The 26804-nt window shown below is 38.0% G+C and overlaps 2 protein-coding genes across 4 annotated transcripts; one reads left to right on the top strand and one right to left on the bottom strand.

Annotated features, from left to right (window-relative positions):
• Positions 1–645: 645 nt before the first annotated feature.
• LOC306855811 (ADAMTS-like protein 5) lies at positions 646–17876 on the top strand. Of its 2 annotated transcripts, XM_079394704.1 has the most exons (15): positions 659–787; positions 1206–1419; positions 1504–1743; positions 3390–3462; positions 6112–6263; positions 7058–7118; positions 8507–8612; positions 8705–8832; positions 10849–10972; positions 12007–12090; positions 12374–12537; positions 12628–12838; positions 13105–13212; positions 13956–14027; positions 15733–17152. In XM_079394704.1, the coding sequence occupies exons 3-15, from the start codon at positions 1724–1726 to the stop codon at positions 16059–16061; spliced, it is 1632 nt and encodes a 543-aa protein (XP_079250830.1). In that variant the 5' UTR covers positions 659–787; positions 1206–1419; positions 1504–1723; the 3' UTR covers positions 16062–17152. The 2 variants fall into 2 exon arrangements, with proteins under 2 accessions (XP_079250829.1, XP_079250830.1); XM_079394703.1 differs by having other exon boundaries at positions 646–787; positions 1206–1743; positions 15733–17876.
• Positions 16162–26804, bottom strand: LOC306855935 (serine incorporator 4-like). 2 transcript variants are annotated; one of them, XM_079394905.1, is made up of 12 exons: positions 26378–26804; positions 23835–24002; positions 23454–23632; positions 23022–23101; positions 21753–21846; positions 21102–21313; positions 20847–20942; positions 18760–18886; positions 18611–18683; positions 18220–18259; positions 17963–18110; positions 16162–17728 (listed from the first exon to the last, which is right to left on the bottom strand). In XM_079394905.1, the coding sequence occupies exons 1-12, from the start codon at positions 26444–26446 to the stop codon at positions 17518–17520; spliced, it is 1497 nt and encodes a 498-aa protein (XP_079251031.1). In that variant the 5' UTR covers positions 26447–26804; the 3' UTR covers positions 16162–17517. The 2 variants fall into 2 exon arrangements, with proteins under 2 accessions (XP_079251031.1, XP_079251032.1); XM_079394906.1 differs by having other exon boundaries at positions 26549–26724.

Here is a 26804-nt window from a genome sequence, read left to right as displayed (position 1 = left end):
AAAACAGTGACAAATTAATTGATATTTCACAAGAATGATCTGATGCCTGGAAACATTAAGCCTCCTAATAACAGAATCCAATCCAATGACTGTGCAGTTTTAATTTTGGTCACATTTCAGTCATTTCCGATAATTTGTATCATATCTGCCTTTTGTCATCCACTACATGAGGAATGTTTCAAACAACAGTTCAAACTAAATGTGCGTAACCAGTTTATCTTACAATTAGGCTATGTTTTGATGTAATAGAGAAGCAAACCTTGACAAACAGAAGCAACAGAGCAATTTCCTTCCATCACTAACGGATAGTATATTGATAAAATATCCTGTTGTTTCACTTATAGAGTAATATATCACACTGTTTTAAAAGCCTAACTCTGCCAGCAGTGCCAAAAAGACAATCTGACTTCCACAAGACGAGCCTCAACAGACTGAGCCTTGAAAATTAGGCTACCTATAGAAAATCCATTTAATCCCTCTGGAAGTTGTTTTCTAGTTCATACTCTTATTTCAACTTTCTGTAATTTAAGGCTCACAATACAGGGACAATTTAGTAGCCTACATGTACGAACTACAGCTACTGTAGCATTTACAATCTGGATTGGGCAACATTCTGTTTAAGAGGGGCGTGTTTACTAGTTTTTCATCGGAATGTAGGCACACACACTGGGTTGAGCTTCAGGTGAACGCGGCGGCACGCAATGCTGCTGCTCTCATTCGCATCAGTACAAACTCAGGCTTAGTTTATTTGCACACGCCGGATCATCACAGACGCTGCTTTTCACAGGTAACTCGCTACTACTTTAATTTGTGTGCTGCGTTTATTTGTTTTGTTTGTTATCGGAAATTAGTTTTACTCTCACAGAGGATGCTCAATAGCCTATAACGACATGTGTAGGCTGTAAAAAAAAAAAATTAAAATGAAAAAAAAAAACATATTTTTAACTTTCCACTTGATCCACTTGAAACTTGATTTTCTTTAGCAGTAGGCTAATTAAACTCAAAGGGTTTGGAAATATCCAATAATTTGTCACTCACAAAAAAGACAGCAATTAAACGTGATTTAACTTAACGATAATATATTATGCTAATATATAGAAATGTTTGTATTATTATTATCAAGAAAATATATGCTGTTGAGTTTATGAATGTAATGACGCATAACGATAATATTAGGACAAACGCAATATTACATTTCTTCACAGATGATGTGAATCTGAAACTGAATGTGAAATCTACAGGAGGACCAAGGGTCCTCATTATTTTCTCTCAAGGAAACGGATGTTATTTGAGACTGAGAGGCTCAGGTGAAGAGCACAGAAACCCACCTGAAGACTTCTCCTTGTGAGATCGGACGCTGGACACTGATATGAAACTGAAAGTGATTCAGTTTGCCCTAAGAAACAGCACCTTGAAAAAGTGAGGAGGACTTTAAATAATGCAGATAAGCGGAGAGGATGTGAAGTAGCCTATATTTATTTTCAATGATTCATTTTTATTCAGGATTATGCAGGATTCATTCAGGTTATCCACTTTGGGCTCTGCGTGCGAGAAAACTTCCCAGCAGAGGAAACACTTGTGAAACATGGATGCAATTAGGTTTCCCGACTTTTTTTGAGGATAAAAACCATTGGGATCACACATCTCGTGGTCTTTACTTTATCAGATGAGTCCAGTTTCAGATCTCAAGAAGTTATTTTGTGACACCTGACGAAGACCTAAAATGCTGAGGTCAAACAACAGGTATGTGTTCATGCATTTCCTCTACTGTGTGTGGAAACATGTTTTAATGAATTGCTGAAGGGAAGATGGAAAAGAACAAAGAAAACAACCTGGAATAGACTCAAGTTCTCTCTTTAGTTAAGGCTATGATGTAATGATTAAAAAATACAGTAAAAATTCACCTCTTCTATGACGAACATGTTTTCATCTCTAAATTAAAATGATTAGGCTATTATTATTTGATGCATACCTTTTAAATTCAGTTAAAAAGCACCAATGTGACAGTAAAACATGTGATCTATATATTTCAAATATTTTTATCATCTCAGACATCCTCATTTGTTATTGAGCCATACTTTTTATTTGTTGCAATTGAATTAGGCTATATAAAGCCAAATTTTATTTCAGTCACAGATACTTTGCCATTTTTATTATCAGTTTCTCTGGAAACTCACTATATTGACTGCTTTTGAATTTTTAAATAATATTTTCTATTCTCATAGCTTTTCAGTACTACTGGTCATTGTATATCTGTGACATCGTTAATCAAAATATTAATAATATGTGAGTTTTTGTATCGTCGGTGGCTTGATTTATTATTATTATTATTGTGGTAGTGTTAGTAGAATTCTTGGCTATGGATGAATATTTTTTTAAACTGTTTAAAATGGTCCCACATCCAGGAAACAGCTGTTTAATCTAATCTTTAAGAGGATATCTTTAACAGTTTACTGTTCACATAAACTTGAGGTGCTTTGGCATGACCCATAAACAAATGTAAGACTCCAGTTAAGTTCAGATTTAGCACTTTGTGGTTCGTCTGCTAGAAACCTAATGGTTGCAGACCCATTTAAGGTTTATTTCATGTGGCTTTAACTGTAAAAACATTTATATTTAGAATTTAAAGCATTATTAATGTTAAAGTCATATTGTTTTTTTTTGCTTTTTTTCATCACATTGTCATGAGAGGCACAAGTTGGTGTTCTTACCTGAAGGCTATAGCAGTCAAAACCATCAAAATGAACATCATTATTGTATTTAACTGTAAACCTCTTGACCTTAACCTTGACAATAAACTAAGCTTTATTATGCTAAACTGTTGAGTGCAGGTTGTGCTGTAATTATTATGCATTACTTACTGTCTGTATCTCTTTTGATCCTGTTTATTCACAATGATTAGAGATACACATGCAATCAAAAAAAGATGTATTTCATCATATTACTCTTCTGAATCAGTTCATGGGACTGTATTATTTATAATTGACCAGTGTCCACTCTGGGTTGCTATTAAAATAATTTTCCCCATTAAACTTCTCAAATTTCAAATTCATAAGCATTGCAACAGTATAAAAGAAGACGGTTGGGCTTTAGCAAGGCTGTAAAGAGTTTCTGAGAATCTGCTCCTTTGATGAGTCAGTCGTTGTGTGGTCCCTTAGTATTCTGACCTCACTGGTGGGAGTCAGACTCATACTCTAAAAATGCATGTAAACATGTTTTCTCAGTGGCGGTGATTTCTCAATGTATAGGACACATAATCAAGAGTTTTTGATATAAAGCGACAACACATATACAATGAGCCCTGAAGTCCAGGCTCCATTTTAAAGTCAAATAGGGTGGTTGGTAAGACTTTGTGATTGACTTACATGATTTATTTTCTCTGTCTCCAGGAAGCTGTCTCTGTGCCAGACCCTCACCCTTATAACACTGCTGTTGTCTCCAGGTTGCCTGTCCTCTCTGCCTGTAAGATGGTCCCTATTCCATTATCCTTCAGTTTATAGGCTGTTTGCAACAGTAACTTCCTGTCAGGCAGTTAAACTGAATTTTTAAGGACAAGCATGAACAGTCAGTTGGGTATGCTCAGATTGGCAAGGCACGCTGCCGGGGTTTTGCTCACTTCAACTAGAGTGCTGTCTTTCCTGTTGATTGCCAAGAGCAGAGCTTAATCAGAGCAACCTGGGCAGGATCACCGAGGGATTCAGAGACTGGGTTGCCACGCTGTATTGTTTTGGAATTGCTGTTTATACACAATGCAGAAGTGATAAGTTAAGAAGAACATGACATTTGGCTTATGCTCTCTCTTTAACCTTTAAGAGGGTTGTTCACCTAAAAATAAAAAATTATAATTCTGTCATAGTTCACTCACCCTCATTTCATTCCAAACATCTATAATTTTTGTTCAATTTTGATGCACAAATTAAGATGTTTTTGATGAAACCTGAGAGTATTCTGCCCTACATTAACCCAAAACATCAACAACAACAAAAAAAATCCGTATTTGATGGTCTTTATGTACACCCTTAAAAAGAAAGGTTCTACAGTATACTGGCATCAACAGTTCAATAAAGAACTTTCAACATCCATGGAACCGTTCCATTACTCCAAAGGTACTTTAGTGCAGAAAAAGGTTCTTTGAATTTTTTAAATGTTCTTCACACTAAAAAAATGGTTCTTTTAAGAAATGCTCTCTGAAAGGATCTTTGAGGAACCATGGTTTTTCTATGGCATTGCTGTGAAAAACCCCAACTGGAAGCTTTATTTTTAAGAGTGTATGCGTATTGATCAATATTTAGATATGAATAAAAACCTTAACTAAATATGTTCATCATATAAAGTGATTGTGTCTCTTCAAAAGACTTGGATTATTTGATTCGTTATTGATGACTACAATGTCCACCAAAGCATCAAAGTTTTGGTGGAATAAATTCTTCAGTGGAGCGACAGAAATCTCTCAGCTTTGATTAAAATATCTTAATTTATTTTCTGAAGATGAACAAAAGTCTTACGGGTTTAGGACGACATGAGGGTGAGTAAATGATAACAGAATTTTCATTTTTGGGTGAACTATCCCTTTAAGTTTCACTGGTAGCTATAGGGAAAGCTTGCATGTACTACTCTGCCTTTGGTACCTTCTGGACCTCACCCAGTCATTTTCCCTTAGTTTCCCTCCCAAGAGCCAAGCTAGGTCTTGTCCACCAGTCATTATCATCTTCATTCCACTGGAATGACTTTTACATCTCCTTTAAGACAACATAAACAAGACCTATCGACAGGAGGCCAACAAGTTCATTTCAGAATTATGAATTTCCAAAAACTCTTTCCAAGAACTCCAAAGTCAACATGTCCTTTTTAAAATCTTGCTTTTGGGGGTAAGCTGGTGTTCTAAAGGTGAAAGGTCGATTTCATTAATCCGCCTTGCCCACGGGCCCCATGGCAGACTGTCATCAACACTAATTTGAGTCTTTGCTACGGTAATGAGGGCAGTTCCAGGTCATTCTGGTATTGAAGACGATGGACGTCAGTCATAAAGCACTATTGTGTCTGTGAGATTGCAGTCATTTTAACCCTCACAGCTAGACATCCTCAATCATTACCAAACCTCTATTCACCACAGGTCTCCAGGCTAAATAAGTTCAAGAGATTCTGTCAAATTCTATTTCTTCATGCAATGATAACCTTTTTAGATGAGTCCAACCAAACCTAATTTTCTAGTACATTTCTATAATATTTCCACTGAAAGGGTTAATCTTAGGAACCGGTACAAAGCTCTACACCAAAAAGCAGTCGTATATGTGCCAGTAAAACATCCCTTTAGGGGTCAAACTTTGGAATGCAAGTTCAATGCTCTGTTTGTATGCTGAAATCGTTTCATTTTGTTGCAACGTGTTTACACGCCTCATGTGACTCTCTGAGTTGCTCAAATTAGATTTACGTGATACTGTGGATGAATATTACTTTAGGAAGACAAACAGCTGCTCTGTATGAAGTTGTTTAACATGATAGAAGCTGAAAAACATACTCTCCACACCTACATTACATTTACAAGAATACATACACCTTGAGGAGATGTTTGGCCTAAGGTAACCCATGGAAGCTCCTCACTCTTCACGGGCTGTTACTGCCTGTTTGTCTCAGATCAAGGCCAGCCGTGGATCTAAGAATGACAGAGTAATGTTATCCTTGAAGACGATTAGTGGTGGTCTGATAGGAATACCACTTGTGTTATGGAGGCTGTGTGTAATAGAGTTGATGTGGTGTTCTCAGTCGAGCACCTGGGGAACACTCAAACACTTCCACATATGTCAAGTGCAGTCTAGCATAGCCGATGAGCAGGAAATGTTTTGGTGGCCTCTCGTATCATGTGTCTTGAGCACTAGTGTGCAATCATTTAGAATGTAATTACAGGATTCCTTTAGTTTAGTGCTTAACATACATCAAATGACTTTCTGTACAAATATACTTAATATATTTTACATTCTGTTTTTCTAATGTTTGAGCTTGCAAAAAACATTTTAGCTAGCACAACTTAGTTTATCAACTCTACCACCTCTGCTGTCTCTCTTTGTTATTGCTCTGCAACCTTTAATTCACATCTTTTTTGTACATTTGCAGTCATCCAGACGAGTAGCGCTGGGAGGTGAGGGACCACAGATGCATAGCCAAATGCATTTCATGAATGAGTGGGCCTCATGGGGTGGTTGGTCCATGTGTTCACGTTCCTGTGGGGGAGGGGCCTCAGTCCGTACACGCACCTGCATCACCAGGTAAAGCACAGCATTTGTTTACCCCATAATGCCATCGTCTCTGCTGTCAGATGATTATACATGTGCGCAAAGAAAAATTAGTAGTCATGAAAAGAATTGTACCCTTAATTTGTCCTTTTGACTATAAAAGGCACACAATCTAATCTCACCACATTTAATGAATGACTGTGCTCTTCTTAATTTTGTCATTTGATCTGAATAATAACATGTGTAAGATGTCAGAACACATTTGTGAGGTCAGATTTCTCTGGAGATTGTGTTTTATGTTGAATATCAGAGTTTTTGTGTCATTTGTTTATTGATTTGTGGACATGTTTTTAGATTTGTAGAGAGAAAAGATCAAATTAGAATTACTCCAAATTAATTATTAGTAATTAATGGGGTTATTATTCAGTAACTGGGTATTATTCAATGTGCATTTCAGACAGTAATAAAACTTTAAAATTTATAAATATTAATAATAATGATATCAAAAGTAATTTATACATTCTGTAAAAGTTTACCTAGGGGATGATTCTTGCCTTGGGTATAGGGGGGCCATTTTACCCCAATCTTTGCATCTTATTTATTGCTTAAAAATCATTGTTGTATCTAGTATAAAACTACATATTGCTACTCTAAGGTACTTATATGCACCTTTTAAGGGCAGATAAGGTGCAGTAAAGTGCAGTGACAAGCTGTTGTAGCCCTAAACGCTATTTTTTCTCACAGTAAACAAATACGAGAACGCATCCTGTGTGAACAGCCTTATGGCGTTTTACTTGATCATGCTTGATTATTGTTTCTTTCTATAGAAATCTAGTAGGAGGGCCGTGCCCGGGAGACACTAGGCAATACAAGATTTGTAACACAAAGGTGCAGTAAATTCTTTACGGTTTAAACAGGATGTTTACATTGAATTTCAGTCACGCTTAGACATAAGGTCATCTGGCCTTATACTTGTCAGATTTTAAATGGCTGGTCCTCAATTTCATAACTTCACTTTTTTATATATATCACTTAATATTATTAAATGAGTGTGTTGATGTATGTTAACATTATAACATACCACATACCACCATTCCTAAAATATACTTTTATTTTATATTACTCCTACTGCTAATGTGGCGTTTTGATTAAATTGTTGATTTTAAAAAAGTTATTTTTAAAATCAACTTTTAGTCAATCCCCTGGATTAATTTTACGTTGTATGTGCATGGTTCTCATGTTCTGAGTCTGTATATTGATGTCAGGCAAACTGAAATTCCCTGAAGTCTTGTGCTTGTATATGTATGGACTAATGACTGTAATGACAAAGAATGGTTTTCACGTAAAACCCTTGTTTTAGTACATGGATGATTACCAGATGAATAAGCTGCCCTTCACTGTTGTCTGGTGTGTGTTCCTGACTAAAGGCCCCGATATACTTCAAACGAAATTGAAGAACGAACTGATATGACGTCATTTCGAACAAAATCAGGCGAAACGAAGTTAGTTTTGAGTTCATTTTGGCAGTTCGAAACAGCTCACCAAAGCAAACTTTCTGGGGGAGTTCGTTTTGGATTCTAAACACCTTTGAGCTACCATTGGTCTGTGACAATTATGCAATCGATGGGTGGGTTCTTTGATGCGCAATTTTGGAATGTTCGAAAACAGTATACCGTCGCTCAGTCTTTTCAAAGTTCTTTTTGCCCCCAAACGAAGAACGAAAACATACTTTGTTTGAAGTATATTGGGGCCTTAACTCTGAATATGGTTTGAGTGATCATGAAATGTTTTGAAACTCACTTAACAGATGTTAAAATTAGGTTTAAAATGAAAGTGACATGACATATGGCCAAGTATCGTGACCCAAACTTGGAATTTGTGCTCTGCAATTAACCCATCCAAAGTGCACACACACAGCAGTGAACACACACACACCGTGAACACACACCTGGAGCAGTGGGCAGCCATTTTTGCTGCGGCGCCCGGGGTGCAGTTGGGGGTTCAGTGCCTTGCTCAAGGGCACCTCAGTCGTGGTATTGAGGGTGGAGAGAGCGCTGTACATTCACTCCCCCCACCTACAATCCCTGCCGGCCCGAGACTCAAACTCGCAACCTTTGTATTACGAGTCCGACTTTCTAACCACGACTTCATTGTGTCAGCATGTGTTGTGCTTATCCTGAGTCCTCCAGGGCTGTTCTAGTGAGTGTTAATGAATCAGGGCTTTAGCAGCTCTAGATGTGTGTTTTCTCTCCTGAGATTTGTGTCTGTAACATCAGGAGTGTCCCGCTGACTCAATGGACTTCAGAGAACTGCAGTGTAAAGCTTTCAATGACAGACCTCTGGTCGCTGGCAGCAGTTACCGTTGGACTACCTTTCATGGAGGTCAGTGAAGCATGACTCTTCTCTTTTAAAGCATGTGTTGTGTTACTGTGTGGATTTATACCTACTGAATCCTGATTTATTCTCCTTTTAAGGATCCGACCCATGTGAGCTCAGCTGCCTGGCAATTGGACACAACTTCTACTACAACTTTGGGTGGGTTCTTGATGGCACACCATGCCAATCAGATCAGGGGACAGTCTGTGTGAATGGAAAGTGTCTGGTGAGTAGATGTTTCTTAGGACACGGCTTCATAATAACTCACAACCACAAAGTACTGTGCACCCTCCCAAAAAATTCAATAAAAAAAAATTAATTTAATAATTGAAATATAAAAATATATAATATATTTTTAAATTGACATATTAATAGAAATATTTTTTAAATTTATTTTTTTTTATTTTTTTTATAAATAATTATTTTTAAATGGACTAAGAAAATAGACATTTAACAGTATTTTTTTTAAATAAAAGTATTAAATAAAATGCTAAGTAGAAAATGTTATTGTTGGTTGTAAATGTTGGTTATTCCATCATACTATATTATATTTTTGTGTTACATTTTAGGTTACCTGATGAAACTTTTTTTAGTACTTTTGTCTAGTTTACACTCTTCTTCTGTCTAAACTTATCATGCCATTAATGTTTCTTCTATATTGTTTCATGTGTCATGGTATTATAATAGTATTTTGTACATGTATTGTTGTTTATCACTACCATGTGGTATTCAGTACCATGGTATATATCATAGTATTTTTCACCTCAGGTATTTTTTTAAGGAAATATTAAAATTTTACAAGGCACATATTATAAAAATCTGCACATGTATGTGCATGTAAAGATGACTGAATGGACCATAAGCCCCATCTAGTCCTGAAGTCATGCTGGTGTGAATATGGTTTCCATCACATGAGGACTGTAAAGGAGAAGCACATGCATAGTGGGCCCCGATCATTAGCACCATGTGGCAGATTGAATCCATATGTGTGAAGCACACCTTGTGTGTGTGTGTGTGGTTACCCCTCTGTGCGGCCCCCCGAATCATGGGAATGTGCCATTGACAATCATTATTTCACAAACTACAGAGATTAAGAAAGGAAAGGCAGAGAAAGCCAAAGAAAGAGATAAGGCTGGGAAGTCATGTATTAGGAGGAGGGTTGCACCTGCGTGAAATGGAGTGCACGAGAGGTCTAAAGGCAAACAAGGGCTTAATTATATCCTGCAGAAATTGCTGAGGACAGTGCACTCCTGCACACCTCCCTTCTACCTCTGTAGCCTCCCCTGATGTCTCCTCCTCCACCCCTGCACTCTGGAGCTTAAGCCAAACTTCTGCCTGAATGGTCTTGATCCCTGCCCGGGCCTCATGATCCCACTCGTGTTTGTGTGCGGTGGCTCCGAGAGAGATCTGTGTCATTCTGCTGCCCGTTTGTTTTCTCCTGCCTCTGTTTGGACCTGTGGACCTAAACACACACAAACACACACAGAGACCTTTCAGGATGGTGCAGAGCTACACTTATATAGTGGACGTTAAAACATATGATTTCTTACTATTATCAATGTTAAAAACAGTTGTGCTTCTAAACGTTTTGTGGAAACCATGATACATTTTTTCAGGTTTCCTTGATGAGTAGAAAGTACAAAAGAACAGCATTTATTTGAGATAGAAATGTTTTGTAACATAATAAATGTCTTTACTGCCAATTTTAATAAATTTAATGCATCCTTGCTAGAAAAAAAATGCATGTGAAATCTGCATTATGTATACTTCAGTGCATGTTGGGAACTGAGGTAGACTTAAAGCAGAAGGTTGCATTTTTTTTCACAATGTTACATTTTTACACCTAAGTCAACCATTCTGAATACACATATGATTAAAGAAATGAAGTTGAAACACTGAAAACTCATACAATCAATTACAAATGCCAGAAAATATTATGCTAAGATAAATGGATGAAAACTAATTGTTGCTGCTCTTACAATGATGAAATAATTTTTAGTGTAGTAGATAATGCATTTATTTTGAGGGTCTTTAATCTTGGATGCTTCACTCTTTAGTAGTGTCTAAATTTATTTCCTGGAAGGTCTCCAAGATTCTGTGTGCCATAAGCTGTTCCAGTTTTCATCAGGAGCGTTACGGGATCAGCTTGTACTGTTCAAACAGAATGTGACGGTGCTTGATATTTTGGCTTCTAATCACAGGGTTTGTATGTGTGTGTGTGTGTGTGTGTGTGTGTGTGCAGAAGCCAGGATGTGACTTGATCTTTGGATCTGAGCAGCAGGAGGACGCCTGCATGGTGTGTGGAGGCCACAACTCAACCTGCCTTCATCACAGAAGTGTTTATCAAAGCAACGGGCAGAACAACGGTCAGCAATGAATCTAACTACACTCACATTGACTTATACATACTAAACAGCCGAAGAGACAAATAAGCTCAGAATTCTGCAAATATGTTCTGAATTATATAACATAACTTTGAAATCATTACTTTTATTTAAACGTAATGTAAGAAATGTGAATAAATGGTAACTGTATAAATCTTGTTTGAATGAATCCTTGTATAAATCTTATTATTCAGAGCAGCACAACTGTAAAATTAGGCATTTAGCCATGAAATCCTTAACCTACACTACTGTTCAAAAGTTTGAAGTTGAAAGATGATTTATAATATACATATATATACACATACATACATATATTTTAAAATGTAATTTATTTCTGTTATGGCAAAGCTGAATGTTAATTTTTGTGGAAATTCTGAATTTTTGATGAATAGAAATTTCAAAAGAACAGCATTTATTTGAAACAAAATGTTTTTGTAGCAAAGCAACAGTCTTCTTTGTCACTTTTGGTCAATTTTAAGGGTTTTATTGAAAAGAAAAAAAAAACTTTTAAACTGTAGTGTCTCTCTCTCTTTTTCTTCTTTATCTCATGGTCTCTCTTGTACTCATACATATCTGTGCACTTAGAACACAGACACCTCTGGCTTTGAACTTCTCCGCATGAAACAGAAAATCTTCCTTCATGCTGGCCAACTGAAAACACAGAGCATTTACATTGGGGAAAACACAGCGATAATACTGGCATTGTTTTGCCACCCAAAAAAATACTTGGTTTCCCACTCTCTTGCATCTGGATTTCTGAGAGTATGTTAACAGATTTGAGGCTGCCAGCACAGAGCTCTGTAAAGAGGGTCAAAAGTCAAAGGAGAAGAGAAAAGAGCAGCCTGGGTCGTAATTCTGCAGTTCAGTGCCTTGCAGCCAGACCAATCCATGTTGCAGCTGCAGCAAGACACATGGAAACATACAGTTCCGAGCAGGACTGCACACCTGTTGGAAATAACTGTTTTCTTTTTTCAAATGGGCTGAGATGCATTACTCTCTCATCTGTTTCCCTGCAGGACTGTTTGGGTACAGTGAGGTCACTATGATCCCGGCCGGAGCCACACACATCAGAGTGACTGATAACAGCAGAAACTATCTAGGTTAGAGCACAGCCTTGTGTGAGATCTCTCCAACATGTGGTTCTCAGAGCAAAAGTGGCAAGGTGCACAGTGTGAGACAGAATTGTAGAAGACTACAAAAAAATGATTAGCACAATAATATGACATATTGGAGAACAGTTTTTCATTGTATTCTTGCAGCAACTAAACGTTGTCGCTTTATGCAGTTTGTCCGATTGCTGTATAAGAGCATTACAATTAAGCTGTGTCGTGGCAGTGCAATGTTTAAAAAAAAAAAAACACTTCTTGTAAATGTTTTTCAAAGCACTCCAGAATGGGCGCTCTCAGTTTGTGATCAATGGGAACTGGAAGATCAATGTTCCTGGCGAGTACAATGTGGCAGGAACCAAACTTCTGTACCGGCGCTCTGCTGATACCTGGGAGAGTTTTGAAGTTTCAGGACCTACTCAGGAGGACCTGCACATCATGGTTGGCTTTAAAATTACACACAATATATAAAAAAATCAACACAATTCTTAACCCTAGTAGCCAGTACAACTTATTCTGGTCTGATTGTAGGTCTTGTCCACTGATAAGAACTCTGGGATTGAATATGAGTACTGGCTGCCTCCAGACCGCTACGCCCTGTATCATGGGAGACGTCAACTTCGGCAGCCACACCACACATCAAACCACTTGCCCTTTGAACTTCCAACCACTACGACTACCTCTACTACAACCACAACCACTACTACAACAACACAGCCAGTCACAAAACCTCATTTCTGGGGTAAAAAAACCCTTTTCATTCTTGGTATTTAGGAATTAAAATCTATTAATCTTTTGTTCAAATTACATTAGTTGTAATATGGTATTTAGAAGTATCTTATCTGTGCAGTGACAAGATCGTGGATTAAGATAAAGGTATAGGTTTACTGTTGAGTATGTTTGAAGAATGTGTGATGGTAAATATTTGGCAGAAATGCCCCAGTCGCTTAAAGCTTAATTTTAGGAGTCTTTTGTAAATACAACTGATTTATGAGGTCATGCCCTCAGGTCCTGCTGCTCGCTGGGCTCTTCAACCCCCCTATCAACAGCAGCCAGTCCCACGTTTGGAAAGAGATGAAAACCGCAGGAACCGACTGCCTGAAATACATCATAGAGGTCAGCATTTTATCATTGCCATTAGTGTTTATCACCGCAATTCTAGATTCAAGCTTGCATTTAAATACAGTTATTATTTCTGAAACTTTGCAATGTGTACTTGGCAGCATGAAACGTAAAACTTTTATTCAAATTGTAAATTGGTTATATACAGAAAGCTGGAAAATAGTGCTCCTTTTATCATTGCTGAAGCTGTCAATCACTTCAGCTCCAGAGTTCTGCACTCTGGTGAAAACCCCTGTTATAATCAATGAAGCTGTTTATACTGCACAAATAATCTCTTATTTACATCGTGTTTATGAAGGGATTCATTCGCTTATAGAACAAAAAAAAAAAAATGTACTAAACAAAATGCCAGCATTTTGAATGGTATTCTGCAGATTCCGTCTATCCTGAATTCCTCTGATTGGCCATTTGCATTGATGTGCAGATGTCTTTGATTGGCTACAATTCTCAGAGGACACATGCAAATAGAAACCTCTGAAGCTCTTCACTCAAACACCATTTGCACAGGAGTGTTTGAAAGCTGGACTCTATCAGTGGGTACCAACTAGGCCTGATACTTGGTTCTACCAGTACTGCAAAAATGGCAGTTATTAAATTTTTTTTTCAATGTAGACTTGCTACTGAATGATTTCCATTATTTGCACTTCATCATGTAACTTGTGCATTCCCTCTGTTAATTGTTGTTTTGCACGGATGACAAAGTCTAGGCTTTTTTATGTCATGGCATCCTTTTGTAGGCCGCTGTGGGAAATGCCGCCGGGTTCGAGGGAAAGGTGAGCGCCAGAGACAGTATTGCCAAAAAGATTTTGGTGAGTACAATCAGTATGTCTCTTCAATGCCAACATACAGTGGGTACGGAAAGTATTCAGACCCCCTTAAATTTTTCACTCTTTGTTATATTGCAGCCATTTGCTAAAATCATTTAAGTTCATTTTTTTCCTCATTAATGTACACACAGCAGCCCATATTGACAGAAAAACACAGAATTGTTGACATTTTTGCAGATTTATTAAAAAAGAAAAACTGAAATATCACACGGTCCGAAGTATTCAGACCCTTTGCTCAGTATTTAGTAGAAGCACCCTTTTGATCTAATACAGCCATGAGTCTTTTTGGGAAAGTTGCAACAAGTTTTTCACACCTGGATTTGGGGATCCTCTGCCATTCCTCCTTGCAGATCCTCTCCAGTTCTGTCAGGTTGGATGGTAAACGTTGGTGGACAGCCATTTTTAGGTCTCTCCAGAGATGCTCAATTGGGTTTAAGTCAGGGCTCTGGCTGGGCCATTCAAGAACAGTCACGGGGTTGTTGTGAAGCCACTCCTTCGTTATTTTAGCTGTGTGCTTAGGGTCATTGTCTTGTTGGAAGATAAACCTTCGGCCCAGTCTGAGGTCCTGAGCACTCTGGAGAAGGTTTTCGTCCAGGATATCCCTGTACTTGGCCGCATTCATCTTTCCCTCGATTGCAACCAGTCGTCCTGTCCCTGCAGCTGAAAAACACCCCCACAGCATGATGCTGCCACCCCCATGCTTCACTGTTGGGACTGTATTGGACAGGTGATGAGCAGTGCCTGGTTTTCTCCACATATACCGCTTAGAATTAAAGCCAAAAAGTTCTATCTTGGTCTCATCAGACCAGAGAATCTTATTTCTCACCATCTTGGAGTCCTTCGGGTGTTTTTTTTGTGTCTTGCACTGAGGAGAGGCTTCCGTCAGGCCACTCTGCCATAAAGCCCCGACTGGTGGAGGGCTGCAGTGATGGTTGACTTTCTACAACTTTCTCCCATCTCCCGACTGCATCTCTGGAGGTCAGCCACAGTGATCTTTGGGTTCTTCTTTACCTCTCTCACCAAGGCTCTTCTCCCCCGATAGCTCAGTTTGGCCGGACGGCCAGCTCTAAGAAGGGTTCTGGTCGTCCCAAACGTCATCCATTTAAGGATTATGGAGGCCACTGTGGTCTTAGGAACCTTAAGTGCAGCAGAAAATTTTTTGTAACCTTGGCCAGATCTGTGCCTTGCCACAATTCTGTCTCTGAGCTCTTCAGGCAGTTCCTTTGACCTCATGATTCTCATTTGCTCTGACATGCACTGTGAGCTGTAAGGTCTTATATAGACAGGTGTGTGGCTTTCCTAATTAAGTCCAGTCAGTATAATCAAACACAGCTGGACTCAAATGAAGGTGTAGAACCATCTCAAGGATGATCCGAAGAAATGGACAGCACATGTGTTAAATATATGAGTGTCACAGCAAAGGGTCTGAATACTTAGGACCATGTGATATTTCAGTTTTTCTTTTTTAATAAATCTTCAAAAATGTCAACAATTCTGTGTTTTTCTGTCAATGTGGGGTGCTGTGTGTACATTAATGAGGAAAAAAATGAACTTAAATGATTTTAGCAAATGGCTGCAATATAAGAAAGAGTGAAAAATTTAAGGGGGTCTGAATACTTTCCGTACCCACTGTAATACAAGTGGTGTAATATACATAGTGTATTGGATGATTTTTCTGCTGTGACAGTATTTCGAGCAAAGGTGCTGGAAAAAGTCTATCATGGTGAGGAGACCCGCTATGATGTCCAAATCATCCACACATACCGCAACCGTTATCGTCTGGAGCACCGGGAGTTCCTGTGGGCGCCCAACAAATGTGACTGCCCCTTTCTGGAGGAGGGGCATCAGTACGTGTTGATGCTGCGAAGGCATATTAATTATGAATACACTCTCAATCGCATCCTGTTGGAGGAGGACAGCTACGCTCAGCCTTATCGAGCACGCGAGGACAGCCTGCTGCGCCCCCTAGATGAGCTCTGCGGTAACAGAGGCAGCAGGACTCGGGTCAGGGGGTAAACACATGGACAATCACACTTTCACTGCACACTTATTCTGAAGTTCAACTCTTATGCCAAAAAACAAGTTGCAAACAGAAACCCCGCTCTGACGCTGAATTGAAATCAATGATGATTTTACTAAAGCATTTTGTATTCCTCAATAAGGACAATGGACACTTTGTCGGGATGAATTATGTCCGTGGGGGCATGAGGCAAACCAAAGCAAAGAGAGTCACTAAATGAAGCACTTTAGGTGGACAGTCACCTTTTAAAACTTATACACCAAAGTAAATAATATACACAGAATTTACGATGCCTTTTCTAGCACCACGTGTTTGTTAATGGCATAAAATCACTTGACAGCATGTATATCTTTATCATGTACATTTTGATGTTGTTTTTATATATGTATTTATAAGCAGACAGTATTTCTAGAGGAAACCTTGATTTATATATTGCCTTATAATTTTAAATGTTTTACCATCAATATTTTTGCTCTTATCAACAGTTATAAAGTCTCTCAGTGAAATGAAAATCAGTGTTTATGAGTCACATATACATTAAATTCAAGATAAGCAGCATATACATAAACTGTCTATGGCTTAGCGCTTTTGCCAACAAACAGTTGTTTTCTGCTTTATATTTGGCAGCCGGTTTTCCCTTTCATCATTAGCAGACTAACTAAAATGATCCTATTACCTTGATGTGGTTGTTAAATTATAGTCCAGCCTTTCTACAAAACACACATCAACTCTAGAATGTTTTGTTAAAAATATATTTACAAAAATAACTTATCTTTTATGACAGTGACGTCAAACTTTCTAACATAAACATGCAATTAGGGCTAAATAGGCTGGCTGTCGCTGGGTTATTAAAATCATTATACTCTAGATAACAGCTTTTTCTCCCTGTAGCCTTTTGATTGGCTGAGAGTGGGTGGGGCAAGTCCCCAGAGGGGAAAAAACAAACAAACAAAGATGTATATATAAATGTATATACATATATATTACATAATTTATCCAACTTAATATGCATAAATTTAACAAAAGCTTAAATTAAAGCCTATTTCGGAAAAAGCCTATTTCAGGTAGTTTCCATATATTTAAGATGTAAGCCAATAATAATAATAAAAAAAATTCTTCTACATTTTAGAAAAACCCCACTAAACATACAGATATTCAGCTTGTCCAGAAAATGTTAATGTCATATTCCTTTTGGCAATTGTAGCACATCCCCTAAAGGTATGCTTGTACAGTCTTAAACATGGTTAACATTTTCTGTTCCCATGTTGAATTGCATTCATAGTGCTGGTGATTTTAATCCTAACAGGATTATCAGTAGGATCAATGTTAATTTAATTGAAGTCTGCTCTTCAGCGTTCAGAGATCCGCCGTGATCCATTTCCTTTGCGGTGGAAATCCCCTGTAACTGGCACCCATCCCCACTGTCTTTGACGCTGTTGAACAGTCTGTAATTCACACGCTGACGCTAACGTGGCGGTGGGAGGCGGCCCGTCTCTTGATGCGGGCGCGGCGAGGTCGTTTGTGATCAGACTGGCAGTGGCACAGGGGACCCAGGAGAAGCCATAGATACAGAACCACACACGCCCAGCAGGAGGACAGCTTGACCCAGAATGTGGAGTAACTCCCATGGGTGAAGGTGGTCTCCAGCACAGCAGTCTCATAACTGGGGGAGACAGAACAGTATGATCAAAATTGTGATTTTGAGCCCTCTTTACTTTCATGTGCATTTGTGTGTGTGCTATATGTTTGGCAACAAAAATTCTCCAGATATTAGCAAAATAAAAAAAAAGCCTTCTTTTAGAGATGTTATCAAAATAAAAAAAATAGAGAAAATATTCAGCTCAATATTTCTACTCTGATCTCCAGAACAGCTCAGACGACTTCTTTAACAACTGACCTGAACCAATTAGTGAGGGTCATCATTACGTAGAGGGAAGCCAGAAAGAAAACAAAATGGAAGAAAAAGTAGCTGTAGGCGACGCGCTGGGTCTCACTGTGGATGACTTTCTGACAGCCTTTGTTCTCGTCAATGACGAACTCTTCCTCTGACGGGACAGAAGCAAAGATAAATTCTGTCTCATACACTATTGTGTTTAATGACATTAATATATTTGTGAAATCTATGAATATTGGAATTTGTGATATTCTTCTCACCATCTTCAGCCTCTGGGTAGCAGAAGCAACAGGAGGCTTTCTGTTCAGGACAGAGAGTGAGAGACACTGTCAGAGACATTATTCCAAAGACAATAAGTACAACATTTCTGTAATTTTAATAGTTTACTTTAAAAAAAGAAAAAAGAAAATTCTAACACAAAAGAAGAATGAAGAATGTTGGTAGCCAAACAGTTTCCGTTACCATTGCTTCCCATTAGTCCACAAGTCAAAGGGAAAACTGAAACTGTTTGGTTAGCAATATTCTTTTGTGTTCTGTAGAAAAACGAAAGTCATACATGTTTGGAATGACAAAATTTCAGTTTTTTGGGGGGGTTAACTATCCCTTCTAGAGTTAAAGAACTCAAGTCACTAATCTGAGAAAGTCACATACCTGGAACTCGTAGCGGTAAACTTTTATCATCCAGAAAGGTCCAAAGACCTCGGCTAAGTATGAAGCCTCATTGCTGAGAGAGAAAATCAGCAGTTAGTCTTTCTATTAATATCCCAGTTACTAATAATTCAGTACTTTTTTTTACTCACCATGCAAAGAGAACACAGCAGTACATGATTGCAGCCCCAATAATGGCCACTGCATTGCCTTCATTTTGAATCTCATCCCTGCTGACTTTGGGGTAGCACACCGTCATGTTGACCCCCTGATACTCCACTGAAAGAACACACAAAAGCTGGTGTTATTTATCACATGTTTATTTAGCCCTTGTGTGGATCAAGTTTCTGGTGATTCAGGGTTTCAGAATCATGCTGAAAAAGACTCCAAGTTCCTGTTGCATTAAACTAAGGAATAGTTCACCCTAAAATAAAAATTTTGTCATTTACGTTCCAAACCTGTATAATTTAATTTTTTATGTTGAAAATGATGAACTATTCCTTTAACAGCAAATGCTCAGCTAATTGACAATTACTAATTACATTTAGTGTCACATTTACACGCTCCATTTAAGAATTCTTGAGCTCATTGTTGCTGGGTTTACAGATGCTTTTCTGTGGATACTGTGTGTTATGTGTCTGAGAGAATTCCTCTGAGATGGGATTAATCTCCCAGCATGCCTCAGGGTGCACTTCAGTCCTTTATGAAGTCATGCAGCAAACAAAGGCTATAAAGCCGCTGATAGTTAGGGAACAAGACAGGACACAACAAACACACATATACACACACAGCGCCATTCACCAAATGAAAAAAGGGCAAGAAGTCAGTACACCGTTTCCAGAAGCAACAGTACTGCCATATTAATCTCACCACATGTGATATTTCAAGCCAAAAGCTCTTCATCAGACGTTATGTAATTCATACTAAATCCAAAACCTGCCAAACGTAAGAATTATTCTGCAATCCTTTTACAGCAAGGGCTGCAATTCTTCTCCTCTGAACCTTAGTATAACATCTGTATTTCAAAAACCCACGTGAAACACCCTAAGCTACATCTGTGTTACATGCTTGAGAGCTTTTCTATGACCTCAGTCACCAAAGCTTTTCTTTCTGGAAATCTCATTCATCTCTGTCGTGTATTGAGCATGCACTATTCATCACCTTTGCAGCGTGCCGCAGTTTTCTCTGAAATTCACCATTAATGGATGAAAAGATGTGAGGTGAGATGAACCAGAAAGAGTTTTGCAGACTCCACTGATGACTTTGTGTTAATGGCTATGTGATTACAGGCAGTTTGATTAATTTTGCTGAGGGATAAATCTATTCGTATACTCCGGTTGAGGTTTGCACGCACCACTGCATGGAGGCTGCACTGTGACCTTCTAACATCAGATCAGTTTGGGATCTGCATTGCGCGCTAGAAAGCATTTTAGTGTTTCATAAAGAGCAGAAAGCATTCAAAAAGGTCACCAATCACTCTACAAATGCCTGTCATCATTACTGTGACTGGACGGTTAGTTACTTGGCTTTATGTTGACAGGTAGAGACAGGCTCACACATGCTGGATCCAGGATTAGTTTCTTCCAGAACAATCAGTGTTTAATGATCTTGCAAATGTCATTAAAGTGTTACTTGACGCATCAGAAATGTTGTGATTTGTTTTATTTAAGAATAGTTTTTTATTCTATATACTTATAGTTTTCATTTTAATTCAGGTTTTAGTGTTTTTGTTATGTGCTTTTGTCATTTTAATGATATTTTGTATTTCTATTTAGCTTTATTTTCACTTCAGTTTTATTGTAGTAATTTTAGTAGGACTCAAAATATACTTTCAATTAGTTCACAATTCAGTTCTCGCTGATCTGCTCAGATGATGTCTTGTGCGGACAGCGACTGGTTCGTGTCTCAGACCTTCCCAGAGGTGATTGGTCGAGTGACGAATATGCTGCTCGTCACCTCTACAGTGAGCTTTTCCCCACTCTATGAGATAATGACGACTAAATGTTCTGATTGTGAGAAAATGGCCTTTAAAGACCTATTATAATTGCAATCTACTGATGCAAGTAGTGTATTTTGGATGTTTTCTTTACACTAGTCTGAAAGAAGACATGGTATGAGAGCAAAATAGCCCAAAATCTAAAAATTTCCCAGTGCATGAAAAAATAATGGTTTTGCCTGTAGTATCTTGCCTTTAGACCTGAATATGTTCTGCATATGACAAGCAGACTTTCTGACTTACCCTTCTCTGGTGGACGGCTGGATAGAACAGAGAAGGTCAGGTACATGACATAGCAGCAAATAATGGAAGCCTGCAGGAGTCCTGAGCGGGGCTGCTCTGAGAGGGACAGCAAAATAAATTGTCAGCTTAAATGATAGTTAAATGTATGGTTCAATTGTTGTAAGAGCATTCCTTTCTTGATCTGTTTATATCAAAACTGCTAAAATAAGCTACTGAACTATTGTTTCGGTGAGAGAACAGAAACAGATCACTAACTTTGCTGCACACAGGGAGTGACCGCAATAAAGGACATGATGGTGCAGAGGGCCAGGTTAGTCCATAGCAGGGCTTTATTCAGGTGGCATGCTGCAGGGTGAGTGTAGTATTTGTACATAAAAGTGAAGGCCATGGTGGCGATGGTGTAGAAAAAGAGGGTAGCACACATGACTGCCACATACCACCTCTTATTCTCAGCTGCACCGGTTAACCTGGAAATGAGAGAGACGGGGTGAGATCAGTGACGCCTCACGTCTAAATCAAAAAGGAGAATTCACAATTCTATTGTGTTAAGATTGACTTTCTGCCTCAAAATGGCTTGAGGTATACTCCACAAACATCTGGGGAAAGCTGGATGTCAGAGGGAAAATGGGGAGATTGAATGTTTGATTGCATGTGTATATGAATAAATGAGATACCAGAGCGAGAAACAGGAAGGGAGTGAAGGACAGAGACTATCTAAAGCTCTAAAACTGTGGAGGGAGATATTTTATCATTCCAGAGCGAGATGTGACTCGGACATGAACCAGATGTGATTCTTCATAGTCTGATAATGGGTGCTTTCCTACAGTAGTTGTTGTGGGTTATTGCAGGTTTGTTTTAGGAGGTTGTACACATACTGTCTGTGTGAACCATAGTTTCTTCACTCACCAGTTTTTATTCCATGTATGAGCGAAAGCAGTGATGAGAATGAGTTGAATGAGGATAAAAGCAAAGCCTCCCACTACTCCAACATAATGCCAGGCTACATGAAGAGAGGAGAAAAGAGAAAAGTTTAAATTAAAGTAAGAGGGAAATCCAGTGAACTGAGATTCATGGAGCGCTGGGCTTAATTCTGAATCTTGAGCAAAGAAAGTCATACATAAAACAGTTTGTCTGTAAAATGTCACACTGAATTGAACATTTTACGCACAGCACTTTTAAAAGAAATGTGTTCAGGTTGTCTTTCATAATCATAAATGGGGCCCACTGAGTGAATCCCCACTTTGTGCACTAATGCAAAATGTCCAGAGTGTCTATAGTGCCACCTGGTGGATTTAAATAAAAGGTGAATTCACATTTTCCAGATTGGCCAGAGCCTTGAGCCTCTGTAATCCCATTAAGCACACAATCACTTTAAATACAGACTATTCACTACCATCTCCATGTTTTGATCGATATGCTTCCTTTCCCCTATCATATGGATGCACAATATATTGGTATTGTATTGGCTATTTTCCAATTTTAGAGATTCATTTATGGTTATCAATGTTGGATATTTAGTTATGCATTCTCATTTCCCTTATTTTTACATTTAGACCATCATGTAACACTCATTTAAAGTTAATCTTTGAAACTATTTTAATTACACAGTTAAATTCAATATTTAGCCAAACTCTAAATGAATATATATTTTTCATACTGTACATTATAATGTTATGAATGTCTAACTTCACTTGTTTCAAATGATTTATTTTAGTTTTTAGCGTTATTATTATTATAAGTAGTATTATTAGTATTATTATTTAGACAAAGCAGAATTCTGATTAATCATGACTTAATTATAGAATTGGCCATAACACACTACCGTTCAAAAGTTTGGGCTCAGTAAGATTTTTTTGTGTTTGAAATTAGTGTCTTATTTAAAAAAAAATACAGTATAATTGTGAACTATTATTAAAAATGACTACTTTCTATTTTTATATATTTAAGAATGTAATTTATTCTTGTGAAAGCTGAATTGTGAGCGGTCATTACTTCAGTCTACAGGGTCACGTGATCTTTCAAAAATATGCAGATATGGCATTCAAGAAACATTTCTTATTATTATAAATGTTGAAAACAGTTGTACTTAATATTTCTGACCCTGATATCGGTGCATGGCGGCATGCCTATGTATTATTTATCAGAAATGTAAGCCTTCAGAGATGATCAGCTCACCATGCAAAAAGGATTCTGTGGGAATAAAGAAGGCAGCAGCAATCATTCCAAGCATGGTGATGAACTTCAGAAACCAGAACCTAAGTGAGGATGAGGAGAATAAGTGTTGTGTTAGTTTATTTAGAATAAGTAACTCAATAAATCTGTAAAATGGATGAGCCAACATGTCATATATACTGATAGTCCAAAATGGTTGGGGTTGGTCCTACAAGCACCTCCAAAGATCTGGTTGACCCTTGTCCATATCATGTTCTTCCTCATAAGAACCTTTCTCAGCAACTTCATAGAAGAACCTTTAATAATCTAAAGAAGAAGTGCACCTTTTCCCACTATATAGAGAATCTTTTTGTGCAATGGAAAGTTTCTTCATGGAACCATAGATGCCAATAAAGAACCTTTATTTTAAAGAGTGTAGGGACTAATGACACTGACCCGTTATGAATGAGGGCTCGGAAATCCTGACTAGATTTCACATCAATGAGGAAGATGGCCATCATCAAGTAGAAACAAGCTGTGCCGAAACACACCCTGTAGACGGCAGAGTAGCCCACCAGCATCTGACAGTCTCCTCCACCATGAGCCTCATCACACACCATGTTAAAGAAAGGCACCTGAGGAAGAATGACATCTGTTATTGTGTGGCACAGCGTTTCTGTAGGGCACAGAATGCTGGCATGTGTAGCTGGTGTGTGTCCTGCCAAGCAGATTAGCCAAAATTTGATTGGATGAGACTACAAATGAAGCAGAGTTTGGGGTGTTTACATAAAACTAGGTTAGAACCACTGGAGCTAGTGCAACTTGTAAACAACTTACATTCTCCCTCACTGCCTCTGACACGGTCTTAGACAGCATGAGGCATGAGACAGTGCAGGTCAGGATGTGGAATAATGTGTACATGACCCGCGTGGTGGTTGATGATTTGATGGGCGGACAGAAGGAGCAGCACAGGGAACATGGTGCCGGGCCACAGCAGCAGCATATCTAATGGAAAGAAAAGCAGACCGGTCAGGGTTTGGGATTAATCGAGTTCACTCAAAGCATCTGGATTTTTCTGATGGATTGGGGCTTTTTGCCTGGATGAGGTCCAAGCATCTTTTATCCTCAGCTAAAGCCAGAAGCATAGATTGGTCTGAAACTCGGTTCCCATTGACTTTACAGATTAACAATCCATCTTTTATGAGCATATACAGGATTTGGAATGATAACGGCACGTTATAGTTAAACATTTTTCAGAAATGTTTAACACTGTGCTTCAATCCAATATCCTGTTGCAGTCATTAACTATTTGAAATACAGGGAAAAACCTTCAAAATATATAGTAATTTTCAATTGAAATGTCGAGCTATATAAATGTCTAACCCATTTGCAATTGACCTTATGTTGTGTTCCATTTTGGCCAGGAGGGTTTTCTTTTTCATGAAAATACTAGTTAGTGTTATCACATTGGACTAAAACTTACCGAATTTGTTCACACATGATATAACAACTTCCCAAACATTTTCTGATAATATTTGTACTTTTTTGTGATTTCTCTTGTTGATACACTTGTGGTGTTCCTGATCAAAAACAACCGACCCACAAAATTTCTTGTTATGGTATATTCTTATCAAATACTGGATTCAATCTTTTTGGCAACATGTTTTTTCTATTAGCATAGATTTTGTATTTCTCTTAGGAACTAATTGATTGTAGGCCTCATGATCTGAGCTTATGCACCTCAGTTTTTGAGTGAACTTGGCCAAAATTGTACACAATGTTCACTCCAAAACTCAGGTGCAGATTAATAAGATTTGGTGATGATATAGCACAGTGAGAGATTTACAAGCAATTTTTTAAAGGCCGTACATTTTTGACCAGGAACATCTAGGTGATGCATTTTTCTTTTTAAAACACAGCGCAAGGGATGATTCGCCCAAATTGTATATTCTGTCACTCCTCACCCTCATGATGTTCAAAACCTGTATGGCTTTCCTTCTTCTCAGAAACACAAACGATATTTTGAAAAGTTTCTGTGCTCTATTGTTCATGCAATGAATGTGAATGAAGGACCAGCGTTGTTTTGGACCTCACTGAATTCACTGTATGGACAAAAACAGAAACATTCTTCAAAATACCTTCTTTTATGTTCCACAGAAGAAAAAGAGTTAAACAGGTTTGGAATGACATGAAAGTAAATAAATGATCGTGAGATTTGATTTGACATATAGCTGTTTAGAAACAAAACCCTCAGGTGCAATTATTAAATAAAGCAAATTAGTTTTGAAGGACAGCAGAATATTTTTGGCCTGATTTACCATGACTCAGTATATTGGTACCAGCTGGAAGATTTGATTTTGTCCTTTACGGAAATTGATTTACAAAAATTGCACAAAAGTTCAAAGGTTTTATCAGTGAATCTCACATCTCAAAGAAAAAACAAAAACAAACTTAATGTGTTTATTATACAAACAAATAAATCATCTACCCTTGATAATAAGTAATTTCCTTATTAACTAAACAAAGTAGGGCTACCCCTGTTTTTATCATTAATTTATTTTATAAAAGTTAATTTATATTAAAAACCATGTCTAAAAGTTCACTGATGGTGCATTAGACAAGCTGCCTAATTACTACAGAACTCAAACTGCTCTTAATAAATCAGTGGCAATATTCCTACAGCCAGTGAAGGAGGATGAAAACACACTGACTCTTAAAGCTCATGATGATAGAAGGAGTCATCCATCCTCTTAATTACATTTGACACATTGCACTCTCCATGATGTCTGTGCGTTTCTGTTGAGAAAGGAGTCTTACCTTCGCATTCCAAACAACAACAACAACAACAACTGACCAAACAACTTTACAGTGCAATAAAAATAGTAGTCATCTAAAAGAGAAGTGGAATCAAAGTTTAAATGTGGATTGTTCTATTCTGGTGATTAAACCCAACCACTACTTATTTACTAAGACTTATTCAAATGAAAATGCACTAATGCAGGGTTAAATAGTTGATGCAATATAAAAATGAAATGAGCTGAGGACTAAGAGCATTATGACAGCACACTGTGTCACTTCACAAGCTTTTCAATATTTTCTTTTTCATAATCCAACTGTTTTCTAAAGCCACAGCAAAAACATCTGAAAATCCAGTGACTGAAAATGTACTAGTTATATGATAAATGAGATTAGAAACAGGCAGGTTCCTTATGTCTATCATTCATCACAAATTCTCTTTCAGTTCTAAGTTCTACAAAGGCAAATTAGATTCTTATAAGAGAAGCTTGAATAAAGCTTTTCTTGTGTTTCAGTGATCCGATATCTCTGAGAAAAAATAATAATCATCTGACAAACCTGATATGTCATTCTCTCTCTCTCACCTGATAAGCCACCATGTTCAGGAAATAGTTGTAGACACCGCTGTGGTGTAAAGCTTGAGAAGTCGACATGGCTTCTTATTTTTCAAGGACGATTAGTCATTAAAACAAGACCTCCAGAAAAAAATACTGGAGAAAATATAATAAATAAAAAAAGTATATGCTATAACCAACCAGGGTCAGGACACTGTATTATCTGTATGAGCTCCTCAGCTTTACAGGAAAGAGTCCTCAGCTAGTTTCTCCTGCAGGTGTAGTTCCACGGATCCCCAAATGCATGCCCTCATTTTGCTCTCGTGGGAACATCCGAACAGTGTTCCCATATCCTATACGAGCAGCCTGGTGGCATCGAATGGTGCCAGGAGAGTGTGAGCAAGGGTGGATGCCCAGTTGCCCTCCCTCCGGTCGCCTGTACTCACCCAGTGAGATT

This window comes from Barbus barbus (genome assembly GCF_936440315.1).
Source record: "Barbus barbus genome assembly, chromosome: 1".
Lineage (NCBI taxonomy): Eukaryota > Metazoa > Chordata > Actinopteri > Cypriniformes > Cyprinidae > Barbus > Barbus barbus.
Note: the sequence above shows the minus strand (reverse complement) of the source record. Positions and strands in the feature narration are given on the sequence as shown.